General features: G+C 44.5%; 1 protein-coding gene across 9 annotated transcripts in view; it reads left to right on the top strand.

The window, feature by feature from the left end:
* rara (retinoic acid receptor alpha) overlaps positions 1 to 25,978 on the top strand; it is a 541,920-nt gene that overhangs the window by 483,239 nt on the left and 32,703 nt on the right. For all 9 annotated transcript variants that reach the window (XM_033035045.1, XM_033035043.1, XM_033035044.1 and 6 more), the window contains one exon: positions 15,165 to 15,306. In XM_033035045.1, the coding sequence (XP_032890936.1) occupies positions 15,165 to 15,306 (142 nt within the window). The remainder of the gene's footprint in view (positions 1 to 15,164; positions 15,307 to 25,978) is intronic.

Below are 25,978 nucleotides of genomic sequence, written 5' to 3'. Positions count from 1 at the left end.
TTAAGGCAGAGATAGACAAGTTCTTGATTAGAACGTGTGTCAAGGATTATGGGGAGAAGGCAGGAAAATGGAATTAGGTGGCAGGGATCAGCCATGACTGAACGGCGGAGCAGACTCGATGAGCCAAATGGCCTAATTTTATTCCTATAACTTGTGATGATGTAAACCATCATCTGCAGTTGCTTCTTGCACCTCTCTTTAACTTATATCTCCTTCTGTATTTAAAAGTAGTACAATGATATCGTCAGACTTTTAACAACAATTTAACCTAAAACATGTATCACGATACATTTAAACCATGTGATTTGTTTAATCAAATGCACATGAATGTTATTACAAATATTTTCCAGCCTAAAAGGATTATCATTCTTCGCATGTTATCTGGGCAAACAGGAAGGTTTTCCCCCAGTCTTTGCTATCGGACCTTTCACCAGCAATGCCACAGTCACACTTTATAACCGCAATAATTCTTAGGAAATGCAAATATCAACGCTCTGGAAACCATTAACTGATTGTTAACTTCAATACTTTTAACCTGCACAATTGTGAAATCATATTTTGTTGGGGAAGACTGAATATTAGTTTATACCAATTGTTAGAAGGTATTCGGCATGTTGGCGCAGCAGTAAAGCTGCTGCCTTATAGCACCAGAGACCCAGGTTCCATCCTAACTACGGAGTGCTGTCTGCACGGAGTTTGCACGTTCTCCCTGTGACCGCGTGGGTTTTCTCCAGGTGCTCCGATTTCCTCCCACATTACAAAGACGTGCAGGCTGGTAGGTTAGTTGGCTTCTGTAAATTGCCCCTATTGTGTAGGATAGAACTAGTACACAGGTGATCGTCGGTATTTGGTGCGGACTTGTGGGCCAAAGGGGTGTATTTCTAAAATTAAACTTAAAAACAACTAAATTCTAACCATACTTCTTGTACGCACAAGAAAACATCCATAATTTGTTCAGTTTAGTTTGTTGTTGAAGTTAAGTTTGATCTTCACATTGCAGCAAATTGTTGGTCCTTGATCAGAGCAGTCCAGAACCCCTTTTTTCTCCAACTTTGGGTAGTCCTTGCTCTCTCTCTATCTCTCTCCTTCCCTTCACCTTTCCCAGTCCTCCCATTGTCTCTGCCCACTTTCTTTCTTTGTCCTTCCCCCTCCCCTGACATCAGTCTGAAGAAGGGTCTCGACCCGAAACATTGCCAATTCCTTCTCTCCAGAGATGCTGTCTCACCCGCTGAGATTCTCCAGCATTTTGTGTCTACCTTCGATTTTACCAGCATCTGCAGTTCTTTCTAAAACACCACTTTTTTTCATTAATCCTTTGGCAAAATCATTAAAATAAATCTCTTGTTGGGTGCAGTCCGTCTGACACCAGCACGCAACGTTTTCCGCAGCCTGCGTTAGATGGCAGAAGGTCCCTGGGACTTCCAGATACTTTTTAGCCGTCCAATCACAAAACTCCAAAGATTTATTACCAACTAATCCGATAACATTCAAATTAAGTGAACTCATCCAATTTCTTTAAAAGGAGTCAAAATGTAGGAGTCAAAGTGCAACAGCTAAATCTATCAAGCGTAAGAGGGCATAATCTTAAATTGGCCTTACGTTTACCTCAGCTTTCTTAGATTTCCACTGCAACCAAGTTCTCCAAAACTAAATATAATAACTCCTGTCACCCGATTTATATCATCATTTCACTGTTTACATAGTCTGAAAGCTTAAATTATTAATTTTCAATTATGAATCAATTGCCAATGTTTAACAATACAGACCCAAATCTCAAACGAGAGGCTGTTCATATAATTAGATTATTAGTTGTTCACAGTCGCCAGCCACAGAGAGCCAATATTCACAATTAAAGAATTTGATCTGTCTGTTAACTCGGGGCATTTTGCACCAGTTGCTCTTCATTTAGTTCAGCTTCAAAATGAAGGGCTCAGTGTTGCCAAGCATCACATACACACACAAAATAATATAGAACAACATGCTTACACACTCTTTAAATGCTTCTTGTGGATTCCTGCTCGTTCCACAGTCATTCGCCTTTTTATACCTTTTCGGATGGCTTTCGTTATTCCCTAATAAGGGAAATATGTGATGTTGCAAGATATTCTACAATCTGCTCATGCGCCTGTCCTTGAGGTTGTAGCTTATCAGTGTGCATTTTACATTGTGTTCCTGCAGTATCTAACATTGTGTCCTGGCTCCTTTGTTTAAATTTGAGACGTCTTATCGTGACAAATCCTTGTTTTTTTTTGCAACCTCAGCGGTTGTGTTTGTGTACGAAGCCATACAAACCTGAAGATGGACACAAAATGCTGGAGTAACTCAGCGGGACAGGCAGCATCTCTGGGTAGAAGGAATGGGTGACGTTTCGGGTTGAGGCCCTTCCGCAGACTGACTGACCCGAAACGTCACCCATTCCTTCTCTCCAGAGATGCTGCCTGTCCCGCTGATTTACTCCAGCATTTTGTGCCTATGTTCGGTGTATAGTATAGTATATCTTTATTGTCATTTTCCTGAGTACTCACATACCCAGAGGAAACAAAAAAACGTTGCTCAACCAGTGTCCATTCAGTGTGCAGTAAAAAATAAATAGAAATAAAAATACATATATCATGAACAAATTAAACACTCTACTCTCTGCTAAACATCAACAGGCGTTTCGGTCGGCAGCGACACGACAGTGGCTCTGCTGCAGTGTGTCCAGGTTGGTGGTTGGTGCGCGATACTTTGGCAGGGGGCAAAGTCCGTTTATCAGTCTTATAGCCTGCGGGAAGAAGCTGAGGAGCATCCTGCTGGTTTTGCAGCTAATGCTCCTGTACCTCTTCCCAGATGGCAGGATGGAGAATATGTGATGCGATGGGTGGTAGGGGTCTTTGATGATGGAGATGGCTCTGCTGATACATCTCTTCCTGTATGTGTCCAGCAGGAAAGGGAGTGGAGCACCAATAATCCTGCTGGCGGTCTTCACAATCCTGTCTAGTTGGTGCCGTTCGTACGCCTTGCAGCTCCCGAACCAGGAAGTGATGCCGTAGGTTAATGTGCTCTCGATTGTCCCCCTATAAAAAGTTCGTAGGTGTGTAGTGGGGAGACCTGCTTTCCGTAGTATTCGGAGAGGGTGTAGTCGCTGCTGGGCTCTCTTGACCAGTGCTGTGGTGTTGGTCGTGGACGTCAGGTCATCTGACAGGTGGAGTCCTAGGAACTTCACGCTGCTGACCCTTTCCACATCAGCTCCATCGATGTGCAGAGGTGTATGGTGTTGTTTTCCCGCCCTCCTGAAGTCAACCACCATCTCCTTAGTTTTTCCCACGTTGAGAATGAGGTTGTGGGATTTGCACCATCCTGTGAGCAGCTCCACCTCCATCCTGTACGCCGACTCATCATTGTCACTGATGAGACCCACCACTGTTGTGTCATCAGCGAACTTACAGCATCTGCAGTTTCCTCCTACACATACAAACTTGAAGGTTGATTGCAACCAGGATAATGGTTGGGTCTTGCGACTAGAAGTCTGGATCCACCCCTGGAGAGAGAAGGAAAGAGAGTAAATCACGTTTTCCCCATTCGTTACTCCCCAGTATTTACTCCCCAGTAGCCTCTGCATGCATGGATGTTGCCCAGTGATATAAATGTCCCTCGTGGTTCAGTACCCTGCAGAAATTTAATGGGTTGTATTTTGCAATGCAAAGAGTTAAAAAAGGAGATACGAGGAATTACAGATGCTGCTTTATTCTCCATTGATTTATATTGTGAATAGAAAATTATCCCTTGTTATCCACACCGCCAAAAAAAACTATCTGGCCAAAGAACAGATTATCCTGGAGTTCCATAATCCTTCAGTGGGAGAATTCCAGATTTTGATTTCCCTCTTTGTATTAAAAACTGCATTCTGATTTACTCCTGGTGGGTTTTGCTCTAATTTTAATGCAAAGCTGCTTGCCTTTGAGCTTCCCACTGACGAACTCCCTAAGTTAAACACTGTGAATGAACCACCCTTCAGCCTTCAACACTAATGGGAACCCAAGCCAAGTATGGATTCTAATACTTTTGCAACAAACAGGCGTGTGGTTGCCTTGTCCCTCTCCTACCTCCCTTCATAAGCAATTTGCCTTTCAGTTAGCTCAATTCCCACACACAGGGTGCTTTTTTAAGAGAAGTTCCTTCTGCTGCCAGTACTTGTGCAGTTGAAAGTTTCAGACACAGCAGATAGATGTATCCTAATCCTGTCGTCTTTTCCATCTCTGGTCCTTGGGACTGCTACCACAAAGTCAATGCTAAGAGTAGCAGTCTCAACAAGCTGCCATTTGGGGACTGACAGCACTCAATACAATAGGCATTAGGTGCAGGAGTAGGCCATTCGACCCTTTGAGCCAGCACCACCATTCACTGTGATCATGGCTGATCGTCCGCAATCAGTACCGCGTTCCTGCCTTCTCCCCATATCCCTTGACTCCGCTATCTTTAAGAGCTCTATCTAACTCTCTCTTGAAAGCATCCAGAGAATTGGTCTCCACTACCTTCTGAAGCAGAGAATTCCACAGACTCACCACTCTCTGGGTGAAAAAGTATTTCCTCATCTCCGTTCTAAATGGCCAACCCCTTATTCTTGAACTGTGGCGCCTGTTTCTGGACTCCCCCAACATCGGGAACATGTTTCCTGCCTCTAGCCTGTCCAATCCCTTAATAATCTCCTTCAATAGTGCAGCAGGTTGTTCCTTGCCAGGCAGGATGAGGAATATTCCAGGTTTGATAGATTAAATTAGTTGATCGAATCGATCTGAAGTCAGGGTTTTCAAAGGATGCTCAGAACTGTGAGTGAAAGGAAGAAAGACAAATTAACAATAGACTTATAGAGTGATACAGTGTGGAAACAGGCCCTTCGGCCCACACTGCCCAACATGTCCCAGCTACACTAGTCCCACCTGCCTGCGCCTGGTCCATATCCCTCCAAACTTGTCCTATCCATGTAAACATTGCCCAGTCTTGATCATCATTGTGTGATTCCTGCTCAAAATTGTCAATTTCTCGGCTGAAATTTGGCTTTGATGTTCCCTGCAGTTCGCCTGTCTGCATTTGGTTTTGACTCTTGCATGAAGAAGTATCTCTTTAGACCAGGAAAACATTACCCGTCAAGTTAAATCTTCCAACGTCAGCCCTGAAGAGATGAAACAAAATGGTGAAATGGTCAGTTCAGTGACGTTGTACAGGCATGATGTATCACTTGGTCTGAAGAAGGGTCCTGACCCGAAACGTCACCCACCCTTTTTCTCCAGAGATGCTACCATACCCGCTGAGTTACTCCAGCACTTTGTATCTATCTTTTCTATCATTTGGTGCTTGTTGGAAATGCCAGATGATTAGAATAAATGACTGAAGATGAAGATGTTTAATGTAGGACATTTCTCACTGTGATGATGGCCAAACCATTGAAACCCAAATACCTGGGTTGGTTCTGTGTCTATAACAGAGATATGTAGAATAGAAATACTATTTGTAGTGCTGTGTGGCATAGCGAATACCATTTCTGGCCAGACAGCGCCAGAGCCCTAGGTTCGATACTGACCTCAAATGCTGTCTGTGTGGAGTTTGCACCTTCTCCCTGTGTCTGCATGAGTTTCTTCTGGATACTCTGGTTTCCTCCCACATCCTAAAGACGTGCGGGGTTTGTAGGTTAATTGACCTCTGTAAATTGCTAGTTTGTAGGGAGTGGATGCTTAAAGTGGAATTTTTGGAACTAGAACGGACATAGACCAAGCGTGATTGGATATGTAGGAAGGAACTGCAGATGCTGGTTTAAATCGAAGATAGACAAAAAAGCTGGAGTAACTCAGCGGGACAAGCAGCATCTCTGGAGAGAAGGAATGGGTGACATTTTGGGTCAAGACCCTTCTTCAGACTCCAGTCCACTGTGGAGTAGGGTCTCGAACCCGAAACGTCACCCATTCCTTCTCTCCAGAGATGCTGTCTCTCCCGCTGAGGTACACCAGCATTTTGTGCCTAGTGTAAATGGATGATCAATGGTCGGCATGAACGATGGGCTGAAGGACCCTTTGACAGGCTGTATCATTCAATTCAATTCAATTACAGATTTCACTGCTGGTGTTAGTGAAACTACTGATACTTGTGAACCGATGAAGGAATGCTGACTGTGAGGGAAGGGGAGAGAGAGCTAAAAAAAATGGAGTATCTTAGCATTGTGATGGATTAAACCGTGACATATGGGCCTAAGCGTGTGTGTTTTTGCATCACATGAATCAATATATTGAAGAAATCTAAGCCTTTTTAAGCAACAGCTTAAACTGGGGCATTAAAGCAGCATTGAGAACGAATTTCATGTAATGAAAAACAGAATGCTTCAAAATCAAAATTAATTGAAATCGAACTCCACAGTGTTATGTGTCTTTTCCCTTTTTCGAAATCGATTCTTTAAGTAAAGAAGTTTAGAGATCCAGCACATAAACAGGCCCTTTGGCCAACTGAGTACGTGCCGACCAGCAATCCCTGTGCACCAGCACTACACTGAGAGCAATTTAAAATTTTACTGAAGCCAAATAACCTACACACCTGTACGTCTTTGGAGTACAAGAATAAACCGATGCACCCGGAGAAAACCCACTTGGTCACGGGGAGAACATACAAACTCCGTACAGACAGCACCCATAGTGAGGATCGAACCCGGGGCTCTGGCGCTGTACAGCAGCAACTCTACTGCTGCTCTACTCTGCTGCCTCAAAATTAATTAAGTTGCATCTTAAAAATGAACAAAATCCGTGTTTCGCTCATGTCCAATGTGATAAAACTCTCGACCAAAAACGTCATCTATTCCTTTTCTCCAGAGACGCTGTCTGAACCGCTGAGTTACTCCAGCTTTCTGCCTCTCTATCCAAGCTAAAATTGAAATCAAATTGATCCCTGCCCCAGCATACCATGTGGCAAGGAGCAGCGTCAGGGAGAAACAAAACCGTCTGGTTTGTATACAACTAAACAAGGAATCTCGTGAGACATCCTGGATCACTGGGAAGCAGTCCTGTTAAAAATACTTTGTGTTGTGTAGCGGAAGAGAATGGAAGTGGTACGCTGCGCTGGAAATTGATGGCTTAAAGTGCAGATGTGTTTACCTTGAGTCAACCCCAGTCTGTTTGTGTTGTGCAAGACATTAAGATCCAAACAAGCAACTGTTAATGGAGTTCTGTTCATGAACTGCCAGAGATACAAAGGCTAATGTCCGCAAGTCTTTTGTAGTTCTTAACCCTTGACTTTAGGTGACAAGTTAAGTGAATATTTTAGTGCCTAGAGTGAGACTTTTTACACATTTGATGATAGATCCATCTTGAACCCAACATACTTGGTTCTAAACTTTGTGTGTTTTTGTGGTGTTATAATTGGGTGATTGTAGTGAGCGACATTAAGATCCTTCAGAAATGCTGTCTTTTGAAGCTGTTCCTAAGCATTCTTAATGCAATTTCCAAGTCACAATGTATGGATGTTATTGCAAAGTTATTTTAATTTATATTGAGTATTACTCTTGATTGCCGAGAATTGCCCAAGATCTGCAGTCTACATATTAAATCAGTCATTTTCTTCCCTTTGATTTTCCCGCCCCTTGGCCCACATTGGGGCGGCGGAGTGGCACAGCAGTAGAGTTGCTGCCTCATCGCGCCAGAGACTTGGGTTCGATCCTGACTACGGGAGGATTTGCAGGGATGACAAAAGCTTGATGAGAGTGGTGGCCATTTTGGCTTGAGCTGAGGCTTTGCTCCTGTTGCTATGAATGTTTAAAAATCTAAACCACGGCCACTACAGATACTCAGTCATTGACGTACTCCAGTCAAGGATAGAGAAGAACTTTTGATATTGAGCGAATCGAAGCTTATGGGGATACTTCAGGAAGGTGGACTGGTGGAAGATTGGCCCTGATCTCTTGAGCAGCAGTGCTGGCCCAGGGGGCCAAAACACCTACGCCTGCTTCTGTTTATGTTCTTATGTTTAGATCAGGGAATTAGAAGGAAGAGCGGAAGGTGGAGATTCCAGAGAGTGGTTTATAATTAACTCCGTCATAAGATCCGCAATCTGTTTAAAAACGTGTTTGTACTTTGAATGGAAAATGCGGAGTAATTGGCTTTTGGACCATTCTGTGCCACGGGTCAAATGTGTCACGGGCTTAAGCTGTGTATATTTAGTAACCGTATGGCAGCTTAACCATGCTGGAGGAACAAAGCTAATGTTCCTAAGTCAATTGAAGCACTTGAAGTTTGCATTATTGGGGCAAGACCAGGGTGACCTTTCTCTTTTGCGGCTGTAACTGGACCTTTACCAAATATTTGACCGGTCTACCTCTGATATTACACTCGGCAGCCTGCTGAATATTTATGTATCGGCTTTTTCATTGTCAATCTTAATACAGTGTGTTGATAAATTATAAACCAGAAGATCCTGAAGCACTGTAAATTAAGCTCCTTGGTTATATTTATACAGATCGGCTGTAGGCTGCTAAACCAATTAAGGCAAAGTGACCTTTGTTTGCCAGTTGGTATTGGTCAGCCTGTAGTGCTCAAAATGTTTATTCTTCAGGCCCATGTCAATAGTCGGCAGTGATTATTAGTTTAGTTTAGAGATTCAGCGCCAGAACAAGCCCTTCGGCCGACCGAGTCCGCACTGACCAGCGATTCCCGCACACGAACACTGTCCGACACACACGCGGGACAATTTACATTTATACCAAGTCAATTAACCCACAAACCTGCACGTCTTTGGAGTGTGGGAGGAAACCGAAGCCAGCAATGGAGTGAGTGCTGCACTCTGACAGCGAGGGAAAAGCTAATGGGACGAGTCTTGTAAAAACGATCACCTGTCAAATGGTTGACCTTGACGTGAGGGTGAGAAGTCCAACTCTAGCCCTGAAGCTGACGAGGAATCAAAAATGGCCTGAAAAGATAAATATAGTAATGGCCCCAGGTAAACTTCAGCGCACTTTGGAAGTTGCTTCCTGCTTACGAGCTAGGTTGTCACGGCAACTGGAAACGCACGAGCTGGCTGAATGGAGACACAGGGAACTGCAGATGCTGGAATCTTGAGTAAAAACTCAAAGTGCTGGAGGAACTCAGTCAGTCAGACAGCACCTGGGGTGGGAATGGACGGGCGATGTTTCAGGTCAGGATTAGATAGATTCTTGATAAGAAAGAGGCTGAAAGGTTGCTGGTGGGATAACATGAAATTGAGTTTTAAATCAGTTCGGCTACATTCCTATTAATTAACGGAGGAGTTCTGAGAGGCCGTGGACTACCGTTACTAAGTTCTATGTTCATAGGTACAAACAACACTCGCATTTTTAGTCTGTCCATTTAGTGAGCTTGGGCAGTCACATCCAGCTTATTCACTGTTCTTGCTTCAATTAGTAAAGGGCCGGTCCCACCAGCATGCGACTGCATGCGGCGAGCGCGACCTAATGTGGTCGCTTGACCCGTACGGCCTCGCGGGGCCGGTCCCACTTTGATCGCAGGAGCCGTATGGAGTTGTGCGGGGCTGGTCCCGACATCGCACGGGGCTCCAAAAAACTGACACTGTTCAAAAATTCCGCGCGACAACGGCCTGTCGGCCCGCAGCCGCTTGAGGCCGTACGCAGCGCCTCGACGTCGTACGCAGCGTCGCCTAGCGCATGGCGTGGCGCGATGACGTCACCGCCCGGCTTGCCGTTGCGTGATGACGTAACTGCCCGTCGCCGTGCGACGTCTAAATTCAGTCGGCCCGCCTCCTGCCCAGCTGATTGGTGAGTATGATGTCGGGACCAGCCCCATACAACTCCAGACGGCTCCGAGGTTGGAATTGGGACCGGCCCCGCGAGGCCGTACGCCTCAAGCCACCACGTTTGGTCGCGCTAGACGCATGCAATCGCATGCTGGTGGGACAGGCCCTTAACTCATTATAAAACCTCAGTTTAAGGTTTGATTTTGGGGTTCTGTGAAATCAAAATTTACCGAAGCAGGTTATTTCTTTAGACTTTATAGACACAGCACGGACGTAGGCCCTTCGGCCCACTGAGTCCACGTCAACCAGCGATCACCCCGTACACTAACGCTACCCTGCACACTAGGGACAAGTTACAATCTTTACCAAAGCCAATTAACCTACAGATCTGCACGTCTTTTGAGTGTGGGAGGAACCCAAGCGGTCACGGGAGAACGTGCAAACTCCATTCAGACAGCACCTGTAGTCAGGATCGAACCTGGGTGTCTGGCGCTGTAAAGCAGCAACTCTACCGTGCAGCCCCTTATTGACTAATTGTCATTCAGTATACTCCACTAATCACCGGTGCATAAGATTTCCTATATTGAATGTAACAAAGGTAGTTACATATAGATCTGTAATACGAGCACGAGAGAAACAAAGAACCTTGGGGGGGGGGGGGGGGGTGGGGGGGTAGGTAGAGGGGGTCAAAAATATCTTCAACGTTGTTCCAAATATTTGCAGCAACCATATTGTGCAGCGACTGATCTTAAATAACTACTTTCTGACGAAAGTATGGGAAACGCAATGTTTGCACTTTGTGGACATTTCATGCTGAAACAGATGTTCTAGCTAAAATGAATCGTCCATAAAGCTTGCAACCTGGCTGCTCTCTTCAGCAATACATAGCCTCGTTTCATTGCTTTGTGTTAGGCCAGTACCGATGACTGAATCCGATCTGAGCCCCATGGCTTTAGTTTTTATATGCAGGGAGATTACTTTGGGAAATAACTTCTGCACGGCTATTCGAGAAGATTATAGGGGCTTGGGGTTGTTTACCTTTATCAGAAATGCTCAGCAAAAGAAATAGCATTACACAAAATAAACTTTTTATTTCTTTACTTGTCGACATTTTGATTCAGACTGCTGTGCATTTGGCATTTCCTGCTAAAAGACCAGAAGGTTTTCCATCTCCATGAAGCCATCATCCAGATTTCACTGCCACGTTTCCCCTGATGGTGAAATCATTGCACAAAGTGTCGCAGAGCCGAATGTGTCAGCCATGGCTTACTGGCAGCGAGCTTACCTCTCGGCCATGTAACAAAGAAAAGCTGTGTGGGAGAGGGGAAAGGAGCAGTCAAAACATAATAGTGGTGTGGAGGAAGGAACTGCAGATGCCGGTTTAAACTAAAGACAGACACAAAAAGCTGGAGTAACTCAGCGGGTCAGACAGCATCATGGAGAAAAGGAATAGGCGAGACCCTTCTTCATACTTCAGACATGATAGTAGCACTAGCTTATTCCTCAGGTCACCCTGGGCTTCCCCCCTCTCTGAGACAATCCCTCCTCCACCCTTCCTGTAATTTAACAAGCCTTTTCCGCTTCCTTTCCAGTTCTGGCAAAGTGTTTAGTTTAGTTTAGTTTAGAGATACAGCGCGGAAACAGGACATTCGGCCCACCGGGTCCTTGCCGACCAGCGATCCCCGCACATTAACACCATCCTACACCCACCAGGGACGATTATTACATTTACCAAGCCGATTAACCTACAAACCCTGAACGTCTTTGGAGTGAGGGAGGAAACCGAAGATCTCGGAGAAAAACCCACACAGGTCACGGGGAGCACGTACAAACTCCGCACAGACAGCACCCGTAGTCGGGATCGAACCCGGGTCTCCTGAGCTGCATTCGCTGTAAGGCAGCAACTCTACCGCTGCGCCACCGTGACCGCCCTGTATCTTTGTGTCAGTGTTTCCGTGTCTTTGACCTGAAACATTGACTCTGTTTCCCTTCCCACAGATACATCCCGACCCACTGAGAAACAGCTTTGTCTATTTCTGCTCTAGGGTTTCTGTTTGTACTTCTAGATTGGACTTTAGCATATGCAGTCTTTTTTAGTGTTCGCATAGCAATGGTGCAGTGAGGGATATGCTGAGCCGTGGGGCTACAGACAGTGGTAGTGTACCTTTCTCCTGACTCCATTGGTCTACAGCACCTCATGGCCGCCCAGTTGTGAGCTGCTAAATCTGTTCTACCATTGACATGATTGTGTTGCTTCAGGGTATGGTGTTGTGAAGATGGGGCCTCATGTCCTCCATGACAGTGCAGTGGTCAGTCCTGTCAATGTTATCAAGGTCAGATGCATCTATCAAAGGTAGACGGACGAAGCCTAGGGCATTCATCCCTTGTTTAAGTTCACTGACTCTCTGCCTTAAAAATACCCAAAGACTTGGCCTCCATAGCCGTCTGCGGCAATGAATTCCACAGATTCACCACCCTCTGACTAAATACATTTCTCCTCATCTCCTTTCTAAAGGTACGTCCTTTTATTCTGAGGCTGTGCCCTCTGGTGCTAGACTCTCCCACTAGTGGAAACATCCTGTCCACAACCACTCTATCCAGGCCTTTCACTATTCGGTTTTGATTTGACCACCAGCAGTGCGAGAAAGCCTGGGTTTGGATGTTCATGGAGTCATAGAGTGATACAGTGTGGAAAGAGGCCCCTCGGCCCAACTTGCCCAGCCCGGCCAACCTGTCCCAGCTACACTAGCCCCACCTGCCTGCGCTTGGTCCATATCCCTCCAAACATGTCCTATCCATGTACCTGTCTGACTGCTTCTTAAATGTTGGGATAGTCCCAGCCTCAACTACATCATCTGGCAGGTTGTTCCATACACCCACCACCCTTTTTGTGAAATAGTTACCCTTAAAATCCCCCTTAACCTTCAACCTATGTCCGCTGGTCCTCGATTCACCTACTCTGGGCAAGAGACCCTGTGCATCTACCCGATCTATTCCTCTCAAGATCATGCTCGGGACCAATTTTGGCTGCAATAACATCTGCTGTCAATTAGCTTATTGGAAATTCACTCTACAAACTTAAGACAATATTTTACCACTGTCACCTGTGGACATTTATCATGGGAAAATGTTTGTGGTTTTGGAACAGGTTGGAGACTGAAAAGGACAACACACCTGCAACATAAAATTATGTTACAAATGATGGGCGGCAGCAGATGTTGTTTTGAACCGTCAGTTGGAAAACTCCCTGAGGATTGGCAATGTATCTGAGAAGTATGATGCAGTGTGTAGGGGATATTTGACAGTGAGCTGTTCAAACCATCTATAATGTACTGCACAGTTGAAAAATTAACACTCTTGGCAACATCTAATGTCTGTCCAGATGTCTGAGAGGTTGAGTAGGCTGAGTCTCTATTCCTTGGAGCGCAGGAGGATGAGTGTCGATCATATAGAGGCGTATAACACCATCCTGGCCCCACACTCACCTCCCCGCTACCTTCAGGTAGAAGGTACAGGAGCCTGAAGACTTCAACGTCCAGGTTCAGTAATAGCTACTTCCCCATATCCATCAGGCTATTAAACTCGGCTCGGACAAAACGCTGAACATTAATAGCCCATTATCTGTTTATTTGCACTTTATCAGTTTATTTATTCATGTGTGTACATATTTATATAATGGTATATGGTATTCTGTAGTCATGCCTACTATGTTCTGTTGTGCTGAAGCAAAGCAAGAATTTCATTGTACTATCAGGGACACATGACAATAAACTCTCTTGAATCTTGAATCTTGAAAATCATGAGAAGAATAGATCGGGTAGACGCACAGAGTCTCTTGCCCAGAGTAGGGGAATCAAGAAGCAGAGGACATAGGTTTCAGGTGAGGGGGGAATGATTTAATAGGAACCAAGGAGTAACATTATCACGCAATGGGTGGTGGGTGTATGGAACGAGGTCGTTAAAGCAGGTACGATCGCAATGTTTAAGAAACATTTAAACAGGTACATGGATTAGAGGGATATGGGCCAAACGCAGGCAGGTAGAACAAGTGTAGATGGGACATGTTGACCGGTGTGGGCAAGTTCGGCCGAAAGGCTTGTTTCCAGGCTGTAGGACTCTATGACTATGTCGATTTTGGATTATGATATGGGCATGGGAGTTGAAAGTTGTTTGCTGCAGGGGAATATTTGCTTAAATGGGAATTAATTTGGATCAGGTGTGTAATTGTCAGAAGCTTGATTTTTACATACACGGATAAGTTGGGAATGTAAATCATCGGTGACCATGTTCAGTACATTTTTTAAAGGAAATATGAAGTACTATCAGCTGTTCCAACAGATTTACAAGGATCTGGTATTGTTGGCAGTCCACTAAATTGGACAGGTACAGCTGTCTGCAATGGGATCAGCATACTTGGGAAGTGGAGGCAGGAATGCACAGACATTGGAGCCAATTTTCCGAGTTCATGTTGCTGGTTGGAATTATTGGCAGCCAGTGGCACACATTGGGTAGAGTGACCACAAATGCCAAGTGTCTGCAGCCCGCTGGCAAAGAATGCTGGCCACACAGGCTCTGCCAATCAGTCTCATTGTCTCAGGTTCATGCCACTGGTTGTAGAATAGAAAGATAGTCTTACAGCGTGGAAAGGGGTCCTTTGGCCCAACCTGCCCACAACTACATGCTGAGAAGGAATGGCAACATTTCAGGTCGAGACCCAAAACATCACTCATTCCTTCTCCCCAGATATGCTGCCTGCCCTGCTGAGTTACTCCAGCATTTTGTGTCCGTCTACAATAGTCCCAACTACATGCCTTTGGTCAGTTTCCCTCTAAACCTGTCCTATCCATGTACCTATCTAAATGTTTCTCAAACGCTGTGATACTACCTGCCTCAACTACCTCCTCCTGCAGCTCGTTCTATACACCCACCACCCATTGTGTGAAAAAGATACCCCTCTGGTTCTTATTAAATCTTTCCCCCCCCCCCTCACCTTAAATCCCCTGGTTGTCGATTCCCCTCCTCTGGGCAAGACACCAGTATTTCTTATGGCCAGCACCACCATTCAATACGATCATGGCTGACCATCTAAAATCATTGTCCAAGGAAAGTCACTCAGCGGGACGGGCAGCATCACCAGAGAAAATACATTGGTGACGTTTTGGGTCGGGTTTGAAGAAGGGTCCCAACCCAAATCGTCACCTATCCATTTTCTCCAGAGATGCTGCCTGACCCGCTGAGTTACTCCAGCCTTTTCCGTCTAGCTCCACATGAATCATTGTTTTTGCTATCTTTTTTAGTTGAACCATTGGAGGGAATCTTTTCTTACCGTACAATGCATATTTATTGTTGTCCAGCGTTTTATTTTTGGAATACCTGCAGTCAAGACCAGTCGCATATTTTTCTCTTTCTGTGTTTATGTGCAGGGTTTTTTCCGAAGAAGTATCCAAAAGAACATGGTCTACACCTGCCACAGAGATAAGAACTGCATCATCAACAAAGTCACCCGCAATCGGTGTCAGTATTGCCGACTACAGAAGTGCCTAGAAGTTGGCATGTCCAAGGAATGTAAGTCTCAATGCTCCGTCCGGCCTAATGCATGTCACACGACCGACCGCAAGCTTTCCTTTGATCATTTGTTTCTGCTATCATACCAAGGAGGTGGAGTGCAGAGTGAACTAACAGGACTTTCAATTATCAGGTGTCTACCAAGCTGTGGGCATTTTGTGAAGTGTACTATCATGCTTTTTTAACCAAGTTTTCTATGGAGCTTAGAGAAGTATCAGGGCCACATTCCCCACAATCAGGGCCCCATTCCTGCCTTCTCCCCATATCCCCTAACTCTGCTATCTTTAAGAGCTCTATCTAACTCTCTCTTGAAAGCATCCAGAGAACTGGCCTCCACCGCCTTTTGAGGCAGAGAATTCCACAGACTCACAACTGTGTGAAAATGTTTTTCCTCATCTCCATTCTAAATGGCTTACCCCTTATTCTTAAACTGTGGCCCCTGGTTCTGGATTCCCCCAACATCAGCAACATGTTTCCTGCCTCTGGCGTGTCCAAACCCTTAACAGTCGTATATGTTTCAATAGGATATCCTCTCATCCTTCTAAATTCCAGAGTATACAAGCCCAGCCGCTCCATTCTATAAGCATATGACAGTCCCGCCATCCCGGGAATAGCCTGCATGGGTTTTGTCCGAGATCTACGGTTTCCTTCCAAACTCCAAAGACTTACAGTTTTGTAGGTTAATTGACTTGGTCTAAATGTAAGACATTGTCCCTGATGTGTGTAGGGTTGTGTTAATGTGCGGGGATCACTGGTTGATGCAGACCTGGTGGGCCGAAGGGCCTGTTTCCGCGCTGTATCTCTAAACTAAACAAAAACTAAGATGAGGAATCATGAACCGGGGGCCATAGTGTGAAAAGTGCAGAGTTTCCACCCGAATGATTGACCAATCCTTTGCGCCCACCACAGATGCTGCCTGACCTGCTGAGTTCTTCCATCAGATTATTTGTTGTTCCACATTGCAGCATCTGCAACCTCATGTGTCACCAATATTGTCCCTGTTACAAATTCCATCATGCACCCCACCAGAGTCAAACTATCATTTGTCTTATCGTATTTGAATTTGACCTCAATTTTCAATCCATCAGTTCCCCACAGATCCTACTGCTCACTCACATACTAGTGGCTGTTGGCAGCGGCTAATTAACCTGCCATCCTACATGTCTCTGGGTGGTAGAGGAAAACTTGTGTGTTCACATGTCGTTCAGTTTAGTTTAATTTAGAGATACAGCACGGAAACAGGCCCTTCGGCCCACCGAGTCCGGGCAGATCAGCGATCCTCACACATTAACACAACCCTACATACACTAGGGACAATGTATTAATAATAATAATAATGGATGGGATTTATATAGCGCCTTTCTAATATTCAAGACCAGTGGTTCCCAACCTTTTTTAGTTCATGGCCCCCTTGGGCTCTCCAATTTTTCTGTGCCCCCCCCCGCCCCCATGACATTATTAGCGGGAAAAAAGTGCCCCCCTTCATTGAACCAGTGGCCCCCTAAATCCCCCAATTTTTCTGTGGCCCTCCTGAAAATTGCCATAAGGCCCCAGGTTGGGAATCTCTGTATTAGACCAAGCCAATTAACCTACAAACCTGTACGTCTTTGGGGTGTGGGAGGAAAGTGGAGCATGCAGAGAAAACCCACGCGGTCACAGGGAGAACGTACAAACTCCGCACAGACGGCACCCGTAGTCAGGATCGAACCCGGGTCTCCGGTGCTGTAAGGCAGCAACTCTACTGCTGCGCCACCGTGCAGAATCCACACTGGGAAGCACTGGAGGTTAAGACTGAACTCAGGTCAGTGCATCATTGAGACAGCAGCTCTACTTGCTGAACCAAAACGGCCACGTTACACAAAAGTGCTGTAATGAAGTTGAAATTATGGAGCTAATTTTGACGGGAATTTATTCTTATTATGAACTGTAGAGATCTTGTCAGGGGACCAGAATGATCCATCCTCAGCAGTGCTAGCATTCCCAATGTCTGTCCACGGCCATTCCTTCTTGGTAGAACACTAATTTGTGACAGGTTGCAACGTGTTGCTGAGTGAAATCCTGATAGTTTTGGGCATTTTGAAAAGCGGCTTCCAGACAGATTCTTGCTTAACTGAAGCATGACGGAAATTAAATGAGTTCTGCCTAAAGAAGCCCAAAATGATCTTGTACATATTGAGCTTTCGTTACAAGTACTTAGCATTTGTCAGAATGTAAAGAAGCCAATTTGTCAGCTTCGTCCATCATAAGTTATTTAAATTTTCTTGGAAGAGGCCAATTTGCGCAACGGGCTGATAATTTACAGTCTGAAATCTGTGATGTATCCACATTCTGATTACACTGAAAATCAGAATGTTCACAAAATCAAATTCCTAAAATGGATCACAAGCCTTCAAAAGTCATCATTTGTTTTCCATGGACTGCCACATCCCATATTATATATACAATGCATTTATTAATGTTTTATTAGATATATTTACATAGCACCTATTACAACAAATAGCATTTCAAAATCATTTGGATATTCTAGAGCATGGAAATGTCCACTCTGACCATCCTTCACCCATTCACACTGGTTTTAAGTCACCTAATTTTTGTATTCATTCCCTACACACTGAAGGCAATTTACAGAGGCCAATTATCCTACAAATCTGCCGTCTTTGGGATGTGGGAGAAAATTGGCGCACTGGAACATTTTAATTTTTTTTTCTGGCAGATGTGGAAGATGTTTTATAAGTTGTTCTTTCTTCCTCCCTGAACTCAAGTTCTGTAACCTGGCGGGGGTGCAGATCCAAGGCTTTTTCAGGCTTTGCATTAGAGACCCCGCAAACTAGCTGGTTTTGGCAGGTTATGATTGACTTGATGGGCCGAATGGCCTAATTTTGCTCCTAAAACTATACAAACATTTTCATAGCAAAAGGATTTGAGTATAGGAGCAGGGAGGTTCTACTGCAGTTGTACAGGGTCTTGGTGAGACCACACCTGGAGTATTGCGTACAGTTTTGGTCTCCAAATCTGAGGAAGGACATTATTGCCATAGAGGGAGTGCAGAGAAGGTTCACCAGACTGATTCCTGGGATGTCAGGACTGGATAGACTCGGCTTATATTCGCTAGAATTTAGGAGATTGAGGGGGGATCTTATAGAAACTTACAAAATTCTTAAGGAGTTGGACAGGCTAGATGCAGGAAGATTGTTCCCGATGTTGGGGAAGTCCAGGACAAGGGTTCACAGCTTAAGGATAAGGGGGAAATCCTTTAGGACCGAGATGAGAAAAACATTTTTCACACAGAGTGGTGAATCTCTGGAACTCTCTGCCACAGAGGGCAGTTGAGGCCAGTTCAATGGCTATATCTAAGAGGGGGTTAGATGTGGCTAAAGGGATCAGGGGGTATGGAGAGAAGGCAGGTACGGGATACTGAGTTGGATGATCAGCCATGATCATATTGAATGGCGGTGCAGGCTCGAAGGGCCGAATGGCCTACTCCTGCACCTATTTTCTATGTATCTATATGTAACATGATATTTTATGGGAATTCACCCTCTCTGTATCGTTATGTGTCCCAATTCCCCCAATTTCTTGATCTAATAACGATGGTGCTGTGTTTGGGGGGGAAGAACTGCACGGATGAGACGGGGGGGGGGGGGGGGGGGGGGGGGCGGAGGGCGGTTGGGTAAGCTGAATTGGAGAGTTCAATGTTCATGCCACTGGGTTATAGGCTATCCAAGGTGCTCTTCTCGTTTGCATGTGTCTTCGCTCCGGCGATGGAGGAGGCAAGGGCGGAAAGATTGTTATGGGAAAGGGAATTAAAATTGCAAGCAACTGGGAGCTCCATGTGGTCTCGGTGGACATAGCACCAATATCTGGCGAAACAGTCGCCTAGTTTACGCTTGGCCTTGTAGACGTCGCGGAGGCCATATTAAGAGCATCGAATGCAATAGGTGAGGTTGGAGGAAGCACATGTAACCCATGTTCTCACCTGGGAGGGGCTATTCGGGTGCTTGGTTATATTTCGAAGATAGACACCAAATGCTGGAGTAACTCAGCGGGACAGGCAGCATCTCTGGAGAGGAGGAATGAGTGACGTTTCAGATAGAGACCCTTCTTCAGACTGAAGTCTTCGGTATAAACCAGCATCTGCAGTTCCTTCCTACATACTGGTTATATTTTAATGTTTTCCAAGGCACTGCCAGCATCATAACATCTAATCTATCTTCTCGCACCACTTTAAATGAAAGCTCTTATCTATCTCTTAGCTCCAGATTGGGTTTACATGTGGTTTGTGCTGAATTAATCTGATCTGAGGCCAGGTGGTGTGGGTGTGATTGTCATCTTTGGCATTCCTGAGTTAAGGAGGAGAAGGAAAATCAACAATTGTCCCTTCTCCTGACCCCTACCCTGGAACCTCGGAGGAATGTGTGTAAATAAATGGTTTACCTCTGATTGATGCCAGAAATGTTTGAAACCTGATGCGTGAAGGGATATTTTGGACAAGTACCCACGTTTGATACGGAAGAATTGAAATGATTGTGGAGAGAATTATTATAGATCATGTTACGGCATATTTTAGCATTCTGGCTGACATGTTTTCTGCTGCAGTGTGTATGTGGGTGGACAGTGTGGTGTAGATTTCTTCGTGTGCAGCAAGTTCTTAAATGATTTTGGAGTTGGGTGTCCGAACTGATAGCGTTGAGAGATTTAGCCCTCCATGTTGGTCCAGCTTCTGACTGCTGGTGATTAGCAAGGAGAAGGAGAATGGTTCCTTTCACAAAAGTCGGTGCTGTTGGGAACAAACACGTTTCTGTTCCCCTGCCTCCTGCCTCGCTCCAGGCGGGTCAGAGAGCACTTGGATGTCAAACCAGATGGCTCGCAGGAGGCTCTGTTGGGTAGCAGCGGCTCACATCACCAGGCAGCCAGGCACTGCAAGGAGCGCACACACAACTGTAACTCTGTCCATTGAGCTTCCTGAACACAGCTACAAGAACTAAGCTGTGTAACATGAATCTGTTCATGCAGTCACACAATTCCTTCTTGTGACAGATTGACACTATCACCCTTTTAACTGGAATGGATCCTAAATGTCGGAGATTATGTGTATTAGATTTCTGGGACACAGGCAAGGGATAACAGTGCAGGCATTCATTCGATTACCACTTGCCCAGAGACCTTCCGGGAGCTATTGGGCAGCACGGTGGCGCAGCGGTAGAGCTGCTGCCTTTCTGAGCCAGAGCCCCGAGTTCAATCCTGACTACAGGTGCTGCCTGTGCAGAGTTTGTACGTTCTCTGTGACTGCGTGGGTTTTCCTCCCACATTCCAAAGGCGTGCAGGTTTGTCGGTCTCATTAACAAAATCACCTTGAACTTTGTGCTGCCCTGCTCTTAATAGATTTCCCATTCCGTTAAACGGTTCATTTCTCACCCGGCTTCATTGACCATTGCTGACATACTTGTGCCTCAGCTGGGAATGTCTGACAGTAGGTGGTGCTTCCTGAGAATGCCAAAGCAAATACCTGCTGCAGACACGAGTATTTCCAAGACAAATGTAGACTGCTATTTGAACGGGGTTGTGTCTGATGCTGGTGGACGTGGAGTGTTGAAGGAACAGGACGTTTGAGTGGCTTGAGTTGACGTGAGCAGTCGCCATCTACAATTTCAATAAGTGGTGTGAAGTTAGCGTTATTCGGCAGAAAGTGAGCTATGTTTATCAAATGCACTCCTTTGAAGTTAGCGGCTTTATTCTACTGGGGAGAAAGCTAGCTTTATATAGTCAATGGCAAGACCCTTAACAGCGTTTACGTGCAAAGGGATCTTGGAGTCCACATTCGTAGCTCAACTAAAGTTTGCTGCACAAGTAGATAGGGTGATAAAGAAGATGAAAGACATGCTTGACTTCGTAGGTTGGATGGACTTGGATGGTTTTCTCTGGAACGTCGGAGGTTGAGGGGAGACTTGATAGAAGTGTATAACATTATGAGAGGCATTGTTAGGGTCGACAGTCAGAGCTTTCTACCCAGAGTGGAAATGCCCAATACTAGAGGGCATAGCTATGAGGTGAGAGAGGGAAAGTTTAACGTTTCAAGTTGAATGTTTGGGGCTGGTAAAGCTGGTGGGAATTTCCCCTTGCCCATCCCAATCCCAAACATCCCTGCAATTTCATGAGTTTTTTTGAGGTGCAGAGCAATTTCTAAGTTTAAGACAAGGATGAAAGTAACTGAAAATTAGCTCACAAACCATCAAAAATCAAGGCAAGCGGATAAAAGCAGCAACAGACCCAAAAGCCTTGAAGTTAACAAATATACCATTGAGCACTTGAGTTCAGATTCATTACAAACAGAATGGTTAGCCCTCTGAGCTCAATGTACATTTTCATTTAACAGAGCTCATCTTATTAGATAGTAGACAAAAAAGCTGGAGAAACTCAGCGGGTGAGGCAGCATCTATGGAGCGAAGGAATAGATGACGTTTCGGGTCGAGACCCATCTTCAGACATCTTATTAGATGTTCATTGAACTTATGCCACAATGAGAGTATACATTTTTTTTCATAAATTAAAAAATTAACTCTTTATTTTTGTCCTGAGGTATCTCGGGGATACATACTCCAATCTGGTCAGACTTTGATTATTTCCATTGCCAATGAAAACAAAGGCTCTACATAGAAATGGGGAGCCAGCACAAAGGAAATTAAAATGGAAGGAATAAATAACCTGAATGGAAATGTAAAATATGTTAAAGAGAGTAATAAGAAAAAAGAGTTGATAGAGGAAAGCAGCTAATCCTCGCAAGAGTAATTGATATATTATTTTAAAACATTATTATCATTATTTTAAAATCTCTGCATCACTCTAGCTTTCCAGCAGCATTGTGAATAGTGATTGAAATTTCTGTCTGATCTATAAAATTAGATTTTTTACAAATGGCAGTGGACTGTAAAGCAAAATATTTATTCAGTGGCAATTCTTCAAATATAGTTCAAGGATTTCTGCTTCCGACTGGGAGCCACGCGTGCTGGAAGCACATACCAGGAACTAGGGTGCAAAGGTCAGTACTCCCGAAGAGATTTTCCGTCCATTAATTTTAACGGACAGAAAATCCTGCAAGGCATGTTGACCTCTCCTCTGAATTCCCATTGTGCTCCCCTCACCATGAGATTTACCCTCAAGGACTGCCACCCCCAAAAGCGCATTTGCAATACGTACATTTATCAAGACACCATACAACAAACCAGAACGACAACGCTGCCTTATAATAATCTCAAGCAATATTGCAGTCATTTGGTAGCTTTTCCCCGTCAAGATCATTTTCAAGTCTGCTGTTAAAATTAAAATGAAATAAGTACATTCCGCAGTGGGTCTGTGGGGAGAGTTGTATTATTCATCATCAAGGAATGATCAGCATCTCTCATGACCTCCATTTTGTAAGATGGCAAATGTGCCTGGATGTACTGAGCATTTGGGGTAATTGGGGGTTGTCTCAATTTCTGGGGGGATCATTTATCACACATATTATTCACTCGTGTGGGTGCGTTAATAAACGTCCTGGAGTACAACGTCATGTTGTGGCTTGTTAATCATTTAAAAGATCTTCAGGGTTGATGTGCCACGATTGCCTGTGTTTCCTTTCCTCCATCTTCAATAATTGAACTTCATTCTCAGAAAATAAATATTTTGCAATGTATTCCGCATTTCCATAAAGCAACAAAAACTTTTCACTGCATCTCAGGACAAGTGACCTTAAATTAATGCCAAATAACTAATTGTGGAGCCACACAGCACAGAATCAGGCCTTTTGGCCCAACTTGCTCATGCTGACCCATCTATGCCTAGAGACATATAACATGTAAACAGGCCCTTTGGCCCAACTTGTCCATGCTAATCAAGATGCTCCATCTTGTCATACAGCATGTAAACAAGCCCGATAGCCCACTGATTTTGTTATGAAGCAAAACAGGCTGCTTTTCTTCTGCAGGGTTCATGCATGAGCTGTAACTCATTCATGCTCACATATGCACATAATTACTTTTATATCCAGCTTCAGGTACAAGTTAATAAGCTCCATTCTTCTGAACAACAGAGGAGAAAGTTATTGTGGAAGTGCAGATTCTTAGGTCAATCTATTTCCGAACACCCTATTCGATCAATTGACTACATGCTTCTGACATTCAGCTTACTCAAAAACCTTGCGTTTGTTCTTGTCTCTACCAAGATATTTGGAATATCTTTAGAGTTAAATCGGAGTGGTAGACTTGGTGACGCAAGGATGGAAGCGAGGGAACTCTGTGACAAACTTAGTCATTTAGTTGTGGAACCAGACTTGTGTGCAATAATCCAGACCATTGCTGGAACCTGGAACTGAGGAGAAAAAATTGTTCTCCTTCAGCTCTGGTAATTCTAAACTGAATGCCCCAAAGAGCAGAATGGGATTTGACAGATAAATAAGGGCATACCAGCGTGTGTTTCTAATGAGTTGCATAGAGTTCAGCTGGGTAAGCTTCAATACTATCCCTTGAAGACTTCAGCCACAAACACCAGCTCTGAACTTCCATCAGTTGGTTCTGTCTTTTATTTTAGGCTATTCCATAGTTGAATTTTTACGTAGAGAAATTCAATTTGTCGGGGGGGGAAAAGCAGATGCTAGTTTATACTGAAGACTGAGACAAAATACTGGAGTCATTCTGCGGGTCAGGCAGCATATCTGGAGAAAAGGAATAGGTGATGTTTTGGGTCGGAAACCTTTTTCAGGCTAAAGATGGGTCCCGACCCGAAACGTCACCTATTCTTTTTGTCCATAGATGCTGCCTGACATGCTGAGCTACTCCAGCATCTTGTGTCTTGTCTTGTTAATTCCGAGCAACTTGGCTTGGAGTGTCTTAAATAAGCTGATGCACTTTTATGCTGGTGATGGATGGATATGGATTACGCACAGGTAGATAAGGGATGGACACCAAATGCTGGAGTAACTCAGCGGGACAGGCAGCATCTCTGGAGAGAAGGAATGGGTGACGTTTCGGGTCGAGGCCCTTCTTCAGACCTGACCCGAATCGTCATCCACTCTTTCTCTCCAGAGATGCTGCCTGTCCTGCTGAGTTACTCCAGTTTTTTTGTGCCTATCTTCGGTCGAAACCAGCATCTGCAGTTCCTTCCTGCACTTTTTGCTGGTGTCAGCCACCCAATTGATCATGAAGAAAGAAATCATTGGTAGCATATTCCTGGCTATTTGTTATCATCGATTTATCTTTAGCCCAGCATGTTACGGCAACATTCTTTGTCTGGAATTTGCCAAGCAAATGCGGAGTGTGAATGAAATGGCATTTAAGTCCAGCCAAGACAATTCTCCTCCCAGGTGTTGTTCAGCTAAAAATGGAAGCAGCACTGTTTGCTTGGGGATGAAAGCCTCAACCTTTGTTTGCCTTCAGCAGATGACATTCATGTAACTAATTAGCCTGTCATTTGTTTGCATACAGCAAGATGACATTTTCTATCTAACTAATTAGCGAATCATTTGCAATGCAATAGAAGTTAAATACTTTACCCTTTGAGCGGCCTATTTAAGTTCCCCCAAGTGAACAATAGTTGAGGCAAAATTCTTGCCTGCACCAGCTTTTCAGGTAAATTGGTGCTGTTTTTATTTGCTTCAGATGGTTGGTAACCCAATCTGAAGCAGAAAGCAGAATGCATAGACTTCTGGTGAGATGATATAACTACCAGCATTTACTCAATATGTACAGAAATGCAAGCGACAAAAGCTGTATGTTGTTCGCAGTCCAAGAGATTTCTCTGATGTCTTCAAACTCAGAGAAGAGGTTGAGTGCTTTACAGTTGGCGTTTGAAGTAATGCTGTATGTGTTTAGACACACCTTTGATGTCAGGGGTTATGGGGAGAAGGCAGGAGAATGGGGTTAGGAGGGAGAAATGGATCAGCCATGATTGAACGGTGGAGTAGACATGATGGGCCGAATGGCCTAATTTTACTCCTATCATTTATGAACATGTACCTATTTTAGGACCTTGGGTAATTTTCAGGACTCTACAATACAATGTTGCACATATTTGTGGACAGTTGGAATGTACAGCATTTTTTATGTTGGTGTATGTTTTGCCATTTGCAGTCAATTAAAATCAATTTGACATTGTTCAATGGTTCTTTACTGTTCAATGGTACTATATTGTCAATTGTCGTGGGGTGACTCCTGTATGTCGCCCAAAGAGTTGTACCTTTTTCTGGTCGCCGCTGGATTTTCAACATTTTGAAAAGTTTCAGCGACCTGCTGCGACTATGACGGGTGCCGGCAAGTTGCCGAAAAAATCGCGTAAGTGGGACAGGCCCTTAAATCGCATTAGCCATATAAATATCGAATGCTCAGAAAATTAGTTGAGGATGTATGCAGACTCCGCAACTTCTTTCTGTCTTTGATAAGGCTCAGTTGTGTATTCTAATCGCATTGGAGTTGATTATAAATAGACTGTGAAAATTAGGTCACTAAGATACAGAAATACTTAGCAACTTACTGGCATTATACACCTTCTTCACATCAGGTTTTTGTTACTCCAGTGATGTAGGAGTCTTTGCAGTACTGTGTGCAACAAGTGTATTTTCCCAGAAAAGTTCCAGTCCGTTCTGAATATGTTCCAGAGCACCATGTGCTGGAGTAACTCAGCAGGTCGGGCAGCATCTGTA

The sequence above is a fragment of the Amblyraja radiata genome, chromosome 16, assembly GCF_010909765.2.
Source record: "Amblyraja radiata isolate CabotCenter1 chromosome 16, sAmbRad1.1.pri, whole genome shotgun sequence".
Classification (NCBI taxonomy): Eukaryota; Metazoa; Chordata; class Chondrichthyes; order Rajiformes; family Rajidae; genus Amblyraja; species Amblyraja radiata.
This window is presented reverse-complemented; position numbering and strand designations above follow the sequence as displayed.